Genomic DNA, 12,636 nt, shown 5'->3' on the forward strand with positions numbered 1-12,636 from the left:
ATCAGTGTTTAGAACTTCTGTGTAGATTTATAGAAATCCAAACATAAAAGATAATTCTCTAAATTGGAAGCTAACATTTTTTTTTTCCTCCAAGCAGATTTTTAGAAAATCTTTATATGAAATTAAATAATTGGGGTAATAGGGGCTACTCTACATGTATATGAAAATTCTTGACAATTATTCTAGTAAAAGAAAAAAAATTGATTGAAACTGATTATGAAAATAGTAAGTCATGTTAAGGAAAGAATAAATAATATAAAATATGTAAAGAAAAATTAATTATGCTGTGATAATTTTGAGTTTAAATAAATTATCAAATTTGTCCTTTCTTATAGTTCCTCGGATACCTGAACCTCTGCAGATGAAAGATGCCTTACAGAGTAGTGCCATGCTGGCTAATGCCAAGCAAAATATGCAAAAGTCAGTGCAGAGGAAGTTGGCAATGTCACGAGGCATCGAGGCCCCCTCTTCCTTGCCTGGGGACACCCAGGTTTTACAGCGGACACACTCCAAGAACAAAGCATGTGCAGCCGCTCAGACCACCTCTGTGAACATCCAGGCAGAGGTCACTAGTCAGAAGCCCATGCAGGAGGGTAATGGGGCAGGTCTTGGAGGAGGGGGCACTGATATTGGGGAAGACAAGGATCTTAAACCCTGTGAAAAACTTGAAGCCTGCATCAACACTATGATGAAGAAAGCTGAAAGATTGAATCCTAGCCGAGAGGAACAAATAATTCAGAAACAGCAAATCCTGGAAGAGCTACAGCGTGTTGAAAGAGAGCTTCAGGAGAAAGCCCAAGCTCAACTGTACCTAAGTGCTCAGCAGCAACAACAACACCATCTTCAAGCCCTAGCTGCTGCTTCCCAAACAGTTTCTGCAGTTACCAGTGCTGGTACTCTTCCACCCAACTCTAGCCATGGTCAGCAGGTACTTTTGACCAACACTACACTTCTAGACATGGGGCCACTCCCTACCCCTGTAATTCCTGACCTTTCTGGAAGTCTCCTTAGTTTAAAATCTGCTGCACATCATCTCCCTACCCCTGCCACCCTTCAGACACTACATTCACAACAATTGTATCAACAACCTGCTGTTCAAAATAAGTCAGTTAATCTAACAACTTCTGTTTCTGAACATGTCAAAGGTAGAGTTACCAAACAAGCCTCTAAACAGACCAAAAATAATGTCCTCAAACAGCAACAGCAGTCTCCCACACAACTTCAGACACATCACTTAGCAGGTAAGAATCTAGTTCATACTGAAGAAGTGGAAAAAATGAATCTTAGAAATGTAGCAATATCTGATCCCCAGCATTTGTTACAGCAAGCTTCTCAGCAGCATTTCATGCTGTCAGATTTTTCTCAAAATTTGACTTTGAGAGGTAACCTTCCTGAAGGTGCTCCTGATACACTTATCCCAACTGCTGGTGGTAGCATTAGGTTTACTATGGATGCAACCCAGACTCATGCAGTTCCCATTATAGATCCTGTAGCTGTCAGTCAAGCTTTAGCACTTCAACACCAGCAATTACAACAGCAACAACTTCAGCAACAGCAGCAACAACTTATGCAACATGAAAACAAGAGGCAACAGTTGGGAGAGAAACAGATGAAATCACTGAAAACTAAAAACTCTAAATCACAACAAACCCAACAAGTGGCTCAGCATCTAAATCATCAACAGCTTTTCTTACAGCAGCAGCAACAAACTCAAGTCAATACCAGGTCTGCCTTGTCCTCAACACCAGAATCACCTCTTTCATTAGTCAGTAACCTCTCTCTGGATACAGCGAGCATCCTAACTTTAGGAGGAGTGGGCTCTCCTTCATTTCCAGTCTCTCTAGCTGTATCAGCAGCAAACCTTCCCTCAGCAGGTAGCATAAGCTCTGGTTGTGGGCCAGCATTTGCACCCAGTTTTTCACTTGAAGATGGTTTAATGGTGGCAGCCCCTGCAAGAACTCTGCATGATACCTTGGGTGATATCATGACAAGTAAGTAAAATTCATTTTTACAGTTATTACAAGTTTCTTTAATGTTGTCCTTCTCATTACTGATGAAATTAATGTGTGAATAAACTTTCTAATAACAAAAGATTGACTTAACTTTGGAAAATGTAATTACAAGAAAACAGAAATTTTGATTTTTCTTTTGTATATATATGTGTGCTGGGAAGACCATTATATGAGAAACCATTAAAACTTGTAATCTTTGAAGATGATTAAATACATGTGTTTTGACCATCAATGGAGACTGTTAGACTTCTGAACCACACACCTTATCTATACAAACACACATTATGATTTTCACACACGCATATGCAACAAACATACACATTTACACTCACACACACACAATCTACATACATACATACATACATACATACATACATATATATATATATATATATAGCAAAGCGTAAGTTTATTTATAGTCTTATTTGGATGCTTTTTGCTGTTAATAGTGTTTTTAGTCATAATCCCAATAATATGTCATAAGGTTCACTCTGCTTCATAGACTTGGTTTAGGCCTATATCATTCAAGTAAGTGCTGATTTAATGTTAAGTGATTTTAAAGTTGTGTGAAAATTAGATAATAAATACGTGCAAACATACAGATATTTAAGATTATAAGTTACTTATAACTTTCATGTTCTGATATTAATCGTAGAATTACCATTAAGGGTGCATATGAGACACCACTCAGTAACACTGGGTAGCATGTACCCAGTTTCTCTTGCTCACATTACATCAGAAGAATGTCCTTAGGCTCCTGCAAAAGCCATAAAAGCAAAAATGGCTGTGTGTCCAAGTGGATACTTGAAGTTAAAATATAAATGAAATACTATTTGATGGACACATCAAGAAAAAGTAGAAAGGTACTGCAAAGAACAGAAGAAAGATAAATATTAAACAAGAAAGCTATAAATAAAGACAAAGCTAGCCAGAAAAAAACATAGATGGTATGATTTTAGCATTAATTGCTCAGGGTCTCTTGCAGATTGAAATTGTGGCACTTCTAACTGGTGTAGGGGGATTGAGGGTTGCCATTCTTGCAAAATTTGATGAGAAAAATAAGTCTCCAAGAGTTTCACCAAGGAAGCCATTAGTAATCAGATAAGTTCTTGGAAAACTGAACCATATTTTTTTTATACTTTCAGAAATTCTATGAAGTAGGTATAGAAAATGGTTCATTGAAGTGGAGTAAGTTGTACAAAGTATATTTTTATGATCAAAATGAAATACAAATGTTTGCTTTCATACAAAATATGACAAGAATATATTCATTACTTTAAGCCCAGATTATGCATTGGAAGAAAAGATTAATGTGTGTGTGTGTGCAATGAATGTTTTTGGTTAAACATTGGGCTAAAAGACCTCAATTTCCCTGAATATAAAACAGTACAGCTACAGCAAGATAAAGAAGCTTATCTCAACAATGCAATAACACAGCTGTGTACTATTAATAATGCAGTTTAAAGAGTACCAGAAATCTTGGGCTTCAAATGATACTTGGGTCAAAACTGCACAACTGGTGCTTAATCTGCCTATTGATTTGGAGGATAACTTGGATCCAAGTGAATCTCAACCTTCTCCTTTAATACACAATTGATAGTGCCTAATAATGTCATCATTGAACTTGAGAATTATGGTCAAGCTTTTCCCCTGCTCTTATATCATATTATATGCCAATAGACTGTTTTTAACCTACACCTGCAGATGTTTAACATCTATGATGTTAATCAGGGTTTTAATAAAGAAATACATTGTAATGAGCATGTTTCAGATAAAGATTGAATTTCAGTCTGTTCTTTGATATGGCACTGTGATACAAAATTTCTGCAATGGATAATTGTGTCAAAGAGTCAGGTTACACAAATTGTCATGCTTTAATTATCATTCTCTTGTACGATCTGGTTGCTGATTTTCATCATTTGCCAGAGATCAATCATGTGAAGCCAGATCAACTGACAGGAATGTGCAAGAAAACATTAAGTAGAAGAAACTTGTACATACCCAAACATATTGTTGGTGCCTTGTATTCAATCAGTGGAGTCATTTGTGAATGGATTACAGAAGAAAGCATTATCTTTCTTGAGAATGGGACATTTTTTCTGAAAGAAGTGCTTCAGTCCACTGCATACAGGGTTTACAGGATACTGCCAGTTTGAATTCTGTGGTAGTTCTGTTTTTTAGAAACCTCTTCTAAACTCTCCTGACAGCTGAAACAGTTTAACACCAATACTGCAAAACCTCTGTTAAATCTAAGAAGGCATCATCTACTTGATTTGTTTCAAATAGTTATTTACAGTTTTCAAAATGTTTTAGTAAAACAAAGAGAGATTTTTGTAGGAACTATATGTGCAATAATTATTCATTTGTAACTTGCACCAAACAACATTACAGTGATATAAATCTAAAAATATATGTTTCATTATTAATAACATGAGGTACTCCAGGTTACCACATTTAATCTCATTGGCTTTTTAAAAAAATTTTCTATACTGTTATTGCATCATATTGCTTGTGTGTCCATGACTGTTGGTTACACTCCTAATAGCATATGAACTGCACAAAAATGTAGACAGAAAGGATGCTTATATTGCAGTTAATCCACTAATTACTGCCAAGGTTTCATATGCATACTGTATAGAAAATGTTTTGTTTTGGTCAGTTCTTTACACTGAGTGTTGTAACAGGGAAAAACATACAATTACTCAGTATAATACAATGTGTGGTCAACAGGTAGTGAACAGTATATAAACAAGTTGGTAATTGTGGACTAAACACTAAAACTGGTAAAGTACTAGATGTATATAAAAAAATTACTTTAAAGCAATTGGGTGTTGAAAAACTTCAAATTAAAGAAGGCTGCCACTTTCAAGGTTAACAAAGCTGTTACAAGACTTTTTTTTAAATACTACCAGTGAGATTCTTAATGGCTGGCCTGTCTTATATTGCATAAAATGAGTTTGTATTTTATATTGCTTAACCAAAACAAGGATGTCCTACAACTTTCACACACTTATTCTGTATGTATGCATTTAATAATTTGGCTTTCTTCAACTGCTTACTTAACTTTATCAGGACTGCCAAGCACCTTTCATGTGTCAAATGCACACCTGAATTTGAAAATTCAAAATTTAAGTAAAATGATAATTCTAACTTTTTATCAACTTTTAAATCAAAAATATTTTATAATGGATATATTTTTAATTTACTTACTGTAATTCACTAAGAAAATTAAAATTTCAAATATTCATCTCTGTGCATTCCCTAGTAGTCTTTCCTGTAAATAACACTTAGATTTGTTTTAGAATTTTTCTGTCCATTCCAAAGCATAGGTTATTTTGCCAAGAAACTATAATCCTATGAGAATATTACTATCCATGTCTTACTGTTCCTACCACTGTTAAAATTTCACAAAATGTGTCTGAATAATTATTAATGAAACCAGCTTTGCAAGTAACTGTAGGCAAAGTTTAAATACTATTGGATAGAGCAGATAACAAACTTTATGAAAATGTAGATAATTAAGCTGGTATGAGAAGTAATATATGGTTTCATGAGAAGGTGATTAGATGGAATGAACAGTGGTACCTAATAGATAGTTTAGAAGATTTAAGAAATAACCAGAGGTCTGTTAAATTTATTTAGACTTACTTTTCATTTCTGAAAATTATTTAATGTTGAATTATATGTGTTTGAAAACTGTGAAGAGTGGGTGATGTCAAAATATTCCAATGACTCAAATTCTTACTTATTGAATATTATTAAGTTTATTGTATTTAACTGATGCACATAAATAAAATAATTTGTTTATCTTAATCAAGAATATTGTTAGGAAAAATATTACCTAGCTTAATAAACGTAATGTTGACACTATCATGAAAGTTCAAAAGGTGAGGTCATAGGTTACTGATAACTGTTTTTCAGTTTTTATTGTGCTTTTTACAGTGCATAAATCAGAAATGGTGGCTATTGCATTCATCAAAATGAACTTCTAAATGAAATCTATATACATAAAGCACAAAAGTATGTCTGTCTGTTTTTTACCTAACTACTACTAGGTGAATAGGCCAATCTGAACCAAACTTTGTGGGATTATAATTTGGAACAAGGGGCATCTTAATGGGGGTTAACAACTCCATTAATCCCCATTATCGCTGTTATTAGCATTTATTATCTCTGACGTAAGCCAATGACAATCAATTAATTAATCATTTGAAACACTGTGGAAGGACTTTAAAAGCAGGTAACAGAAAGCACCACTGATGTCACTACTTTGGCCTGCTACCTCTTAAATCAAAGTCATGTTTGAAATATATACATATCGAGTTCTTAAACCATATACAGAACTTTGGGTGAGGTAATAATGAGTAATATAATAACATTTTATAAATAAATTGTGTGATGTTAAGATTTTTGTGTTATTTATTATAGTATTCACCCTCACATTTTTTTAAATTCAAAACCCAAACAAAGGAGGGGGGGAACTCAGCTTGTATTTTAAATTGAAAAAGGACTGCATATATAAGATGGAATTTTTTGGTCAACAATAATAAAAAAAACATTCTAAGACAAAAGGAAGTATTTATATATTTTTTAAAACTGTGTATCACAAAATTCTGGAAATTGTACAGTCAGAACAAAAAAGCAAACAGAAAGCTAAATCAAATTATATGAATTTATTAAAGCTGAAATTAAATACTGTTTAGTAAATTTGTACTATGTTTTATGCAGCTTGATTTTAAGTGTTTATGCTGCTAGAAGGAAAAAAATCAAGGGATTTCAGTGACACCACCCTGATCCTGGAGGGGTTAAGAGAATAATTTCAAGATTTATACAAATGACTAATTAAGGTTGGATTAAATTAAAAACTGCTGTACAATTCATTTTATAGTCAGACCGACAGACACAGCAAATCCATATATTAAAATTCTATAGAAATGTTGCTAAACTCTGTTATCTAATCTAGAGTATGTACTTTACAAGTCAGGTTGTTAAAAATGAACCTATGAAAGTAAGGTTTCAGTTTGATTTTATTGCTGGAAAGGTTTCCCTCCTAATAGAGATTCATCTCTGACAACAAACTGTGTATGGTAAAGAGGATTTATACACACAACACTTTTACAGCAGTTTTTTATAAAGTAATACTTCACTATAGTCTATCTAAAGAGAATGTTTTACTGCATTATATAAGATTGAATTAGCTAATTCTGTTAATGCCAACTGTAAACACTGTTAGTGTTACTGTAGTTGAGATTAAGACATAACTCTTGAAAATTCACTAAATTACATTTCATTCTCAACAGTGTTGAGAGTTTCCCTAAAACCACAGAACCATATTAATCACGATATTTTGTTTTACCTAACAAAATATTTACACTAATATAAGAAACAAAGATTGATTTATATGTTGTTTTTATCCTCAGGTCCTACGACTCAACTAGCTGGAACTCAGGTAGCATTAGGTCACCAAGCTTCCCTACAGACTCATTGTTTAGATCCCACTTTGGCCACTTCTGGTGCTACTGTAGGTGTGAATATGGGAATGGGACTAACAATGGCATCACTTCCAGCAGGAAGTACTCTGTCTACCTCTCTACACTTACCTTTTCATGCATTAAACCCAACAGTAACTTCTGCTGTTCCCAACATTGGTCCAGTTGTTGCCTCTACCACCAATATTGTTCCCACTCATCACCACTCACAGCTGAGTCAACCTGTTACACCAACTGCAGTAGCCAATGCCCAAGCCCAACCTCCTCTGTTTGCACCACTTGACCTTGACTCTCAGACTGATAGCAACCATGACACTGCACTAACTCTAGCTTGTGCGGGTGGTCATGAGGAACTCACTAGTCTTCTGCTTCAAAGAGGAGCCAATATGGAGCACAGAGATAAAAAGGGCTTTACTCCACTCATGTTAGCAGCCACAGCAGGACATGCAGGAGTAGTAGAAATCCTCATCAATCATGGAAGTGATATAGAAGCTCAGTCAGAGCGTACCAAAGATACTCCTCTTTCCTTAGCTTGTTCTGGAGGTCGATTTGAGGTGTGTATTAAAGTTTTAAGTATCATATTTATACAACTTTGATTATACTGTAAATTTTTCAGCTTTAAAAAATAAATGTTTCCAGATTTTATTATAATTGAACATGAACACGTGTTCAATTATTGCTGCAGTCAGTTTTTAAGTTATTAGTTAATAATACTGTTTTCTTTCCCATTTTTGTAATGATATATAAGCAGTAGTAAACAGTGTAAAAGAAAATTGGCAAACAATTTTTTTTGAATAAATATATCTTACTCTTAAATGTAACAGACTGTTAAACTTTTCTACCACTTGAAAATGATTTTCTGTTTTGTGAATTATGCTGATAAGGTGGTGGAGATTTTGCTAGCACGAGGAGCTAATAAGGAACACAGGAATGTGTCAGACTATACACCTCTCAGTTTAGCTGCCTCTGGTGGATATGTAAACATTATCAAACTCCTTTTAAATCAAGGTGCTGAGATTAACTCAAGGTGAGTACATTATAAATAATATAGTTTTTAACTTCTTTTATTTGAGGCCATGACTTTAGGAAGGTGCATAAAAAAATGCTAATTTTTGTGGGCTTGGTTGTTCATATTTCTTTCTTCTTATTTTAACTTTTTAAGCAAACATTTTTAATAGTCGTAAATAATAGATTGTGCATGTTTCAAATAGATCTTCCATTTTGGTTAGGTAACTGATTTTAAATCATCTCTATACAATTTCAAATATGATTTTTTTAAATTAAGATTTGCACTTTTTAAGATATATATATATAAAAATATTAAGAACTTAGTCTGTGTGAATTTTTCATATCAATTGCTGTTTTGTATCTATAGACAATTTGATGTAAATGTTTTTTTAAAGTGCAAATGAGTTTGTGGGCAAAAACATAACTAAAAATTAAAATTACTTTGGAAAAGACTAGACTTGTGCATTATTCTGAAAAAAAATTGCTGCTGTATTTATAAAGATATAAATTTCACTTTTTAAACTTGTGTCTGTACACGCAACTACATTTTCACATCAGTTTTATATATCTTATTTTTTCATATTACTTCTTTTTTTGTAGGACGGGAAGCAAGTTAGGAATCTCTCCTTTGATGTTAGCAGCAATGAACGGACACACGGCTGCAGTCAGATTGCTTCTAGATAATGGAAGTGATATTAATGCTCAGATTGAGACCAATCGTAACACTGCACTAACTCTAGCATGTTTTCAAGGGCGCCATGAAGTAGTTAGTCTATTACTGGACAGAAAAGCCAATGTAGAGCATCGAGCAAAGGTGTGAAAATAAGTTTTGGGTGGTTTTACAGTTTCATATATTATTTACTTTCTAGACTGGAAAAATTTGCAATTTCTTTATTAAATCACATATATTCAGCATAAAACATGGAAAGTTAACTTAGATCAGATAGAAGTATTTATTAAATACCTCTATTACAAAAAATCATTATTAAATAGTATATAATCAACATACTATATCAGTAAGCAGTAAAATGTACGAATATGTTAACATTTGATTAAAAACTCTCATGTTAAAATGTGATATTTACTATAATATCAGTATACCTGTAGGAAATAGCAAAGCATCAAATCTAATACGTTGGATGAGTATTGGACGACATTTTGATTTTGCAGTTTGTAATTTGTAGAATTCATTGCCTGTTAGTATAATAATATTGTGACTGAAGTAAGCATGAGTAATTTTAATTGCATTCTTATGTCTTTTACTGTTATGCATTAATTGCCAAAAAGATAAGAACTATTCCATGAATTATTTTATTCATTACTTGCATAATTATTTTCTGGAAAAAATATTGTTTGGTTTATTAATCCATGAGTCCCCCAGTGGGACAGCGGTAAATCTACAGATTTACAACGTTAAAGTCAGGGACATAACAGATACAGCCTAATGTGGTTTTGCTTTTACAAAAACACACACACACTAATCCATGATAATAATGGATATACTTGTGAAATTTTGATAATTAACTATTCCTTTAAATTTTTATTTTTTTGTAACAGACTGGACTGACACCACTAATGGAAGCAGCTTCTGGTGGTTATGTAGAAGTTGGTCGTGTCCTGCTTGACAAAGGTGCCGATGTTAATGCACCACCTGTTCCATCATCTAGAGATACTGCTTTGACCATTGCTGCTGACAAGGGCCATTATCGTTTTGTTGAACTTCTCTTATCAAGGTAGGATTAACATTTCTCTTCAAAGCAGATCGTTCATTGTCAAATTTTGTAATTTTTTATGATGACTGAAGTATGGTTATTTTGAAAACCATAGAAATGGGAAAAAAAAAAGGTAGCTCTAATGACTTTGTATATAATTACAGTGAAGTATTGAATTACTATATGATAAAACTTAAGGTCGCTTTTAATTGCTGTCCTATATTTTTTACAACTAAATTGATCAAGAATAATTGTTTCTTAAAAATTTCTTTAGACCAAAAAAAGAAAAGAAAGGTTTAAAAAAATGCTTAATCTCACCAGGTCAAGATTTTACTCACGAGTCAGAGAGACAAAAAAAAGCTCTATTGATAATGTAATTAGCAGAATTTAATGGAATATCAGCCTAAAACTTGATAAAAATCCACATACCTACAGTGTTATAATCATGATTAATTATTTGAAATTAAATAAAACATAATATTAAAAAAACACAATCTTCAAGTTTTGACTGGCTGAAGCCAGTCATTATCATGATAATACAGTACTACAATATTGTCTGGTTTAGGAGAGAATAATTTGATAAACTGATAAGTTTTTCTAGTTTCATGTAAACCCTTTACTTTTTTTTCATCTGTGCAGCCTTTGCGTCAGTGAACCAACTTCAAAGAAAGTATCAGTGTTTTTGTCAATTCTACTACAAAAGGAGTAATAAATGAAAACAGTTCTTTACTTGTGGATACATTACTTTCACTTAGAAATGACAGTAATAAATGTTTGAACTGGCAGTTCAGTGTAATGTATGTATGAAAGAAAATACATATGAGTTCTGATCATATATATGTATTTGCAGAATCTTTTTAAAACTTGTAAGTTATTTGCTTGTCCAAAAACATTTATGTTAAAGTACATATAGGAATTAATAGCATTTGTGTGTTTATGCATACAGTGTCATGACTGAATTAAACAATTTGAATTAAACTCGAAGCTTTTAATAGTAATGCGCATGTAAATGACTGAATCTTTAGTTACTGATAGAAGAAAAAACTATAATATACGAACATGATCTGCAAAAGACAGTTCTTTTAAAACTAACTTTATACACAGTGTTACGTTTTCTGATCTAAGATGAATACAGCTTTTTGGAGAAATTATAAGAATATTTTTGCTTTGTAACAAATATTTCAAGGAATTTGCCTTTTGTGACTCAGTAGCAAATTGAGGTTTATAATACTAAAATATGGGTTTTAATCCCTACCATGGGCACAGTGCATATAGCCCATAGATCAGCTTTGCACTTAAACTACTCCAGGTTTTCTACATAGCTATGAAACTGTGTATGGATCATACCTCAATATCAAAATAAGCATCAAAGGTGCCCTGAAACAGATAATGAATGCTTTGTACTTATAAAAGTTTTTGTGTATCATATATATATATATAAATTTTCTATAATGTTTTTTTTTCAGGGGAGCTTCTGTTGATGTGAAGAACAAGAAAGGCAATTCTCCGTTATGGCTAGCAGCAAATGGTTAGCATAGACCCGTTTGATTTCTTCAATTTTATTTCAGTGTATAAACTAATTTCTTTTGTAGTGGGTATTAATGATTCTTCACAATTTTTTTAAGCAGAGACATGCTAAACAGATAATTTGCTAGGGCTCATAAACTACTGTCTTGAAATAGATGGAAATGTTAGTTGTTTTTTTTTAGTTTACAGTGCTCTATGTGTATTTTTATAAAGGACTTTTTTTATCTACTTGGAAATTCCAAATGTTTATTCAGATGATAAATCTAAGAATCTAAAAATCTAAGAGTTGGAACGCTGAACGTAGGAAGCATGATAGGAAGGGGTAGAGAGCTGACAAACCTGATGGAGAGAAGAAAGGTGGGAGGGTTGTGTGTGCAGGAGACGAGGTGGAGGGGGAACAAGTCGAGGGACATTGGTGCAGGGTGTAAGCTCATCTACAGAGGTGCAAACGTCCAAGGGCAGAATGGTGTAGGCATTGTACTGGACAGTAAGTGGAGGGAGGATTTCGTGAGCGTGGGAAGGAGGAGCGATAGGATAATGAGTGTGAAGTTGGAAGTACGGTTCTAAATGTGGTTTGTGCATACGCTCTACAAGTGGGATGTACTGAGGAAGAGAAGGAAGAGTTCTGGAGACATCTGGACGAAGAAATACAGTCGATACAGCAGGAGGAAAGAGTGTTTCTGGGAGGGGACTTGAATGGGCACATCGGAGCAGAAAGAGGGGTACTGCCCAGGGTACACGGTGGATGGGGTGTAGAAAGGAGAAACGGAGAAGGTGAGAGCATCATAGACTTCGCATTGGCAAACGATCTTCGACGTGATAATAGATGTGCTGGGCCAAGGGATCATCGAACCGGCACCTTGGGACATGTTATTTGCAGATGACATA

General features: G+C 33.7%; 1 protein-coding gene across 5 annotated transcripts in view; it reads left to right on the forward strand.

Moving 5' to 3' along the window:
- The window catches only part of LOC106464123 (ankyrin repeat domain-containing protein 17-like), an 85,634-nt gene that overhangs the window by 45,419 nt on the left and 27,579 nt on the right, over positions 1-12,636 (forward strand). For all 5 annotated transcript variants that reach the window (XM_022391964.1, XM_022391969.1, XM_013924258.2 and 2 more), the window contains exons 14-19: positions 336-1,991; positions 7,433-8,055; positions 8,386-8,528; positions 9,110-9,323; positions 10,067-10,242; positions 11,688-11,749. In XM_022391964.1, the coding sequence (XP_022247672.1) occupies positions 336-1,991; positions 7,433-8,055; positions 8,386-8,528; positions 9,110-9,323; positions 10,067-10,242; positions 11,688-11,749 (2,874 nt within the window). The remainder of the gene's footprint in view (positions 1-335; positions 1,992-7,432; positions 8,056-8,385; positions 8,529-9,109; positions 9,324-10,066; positions 10,243-11,687; positions 11,750-12,636) is intronic.

This window comes from Limulus polyphemus, unplaced genomic scaffold (assembly GCF_000517525.1).
Source record: "Limulus polyphemus unplaced genomic scaffold, Limulus_polyphemus-2.1.2 Scaffold57, whole genome shotgun sequence".
Classification (NCBI taxonomy): Eukaryota; Metazoa; Arthropoda; class Merostomata; order Xiphosura; family Limulidae; genus Limulus; species Limulus polyphemus.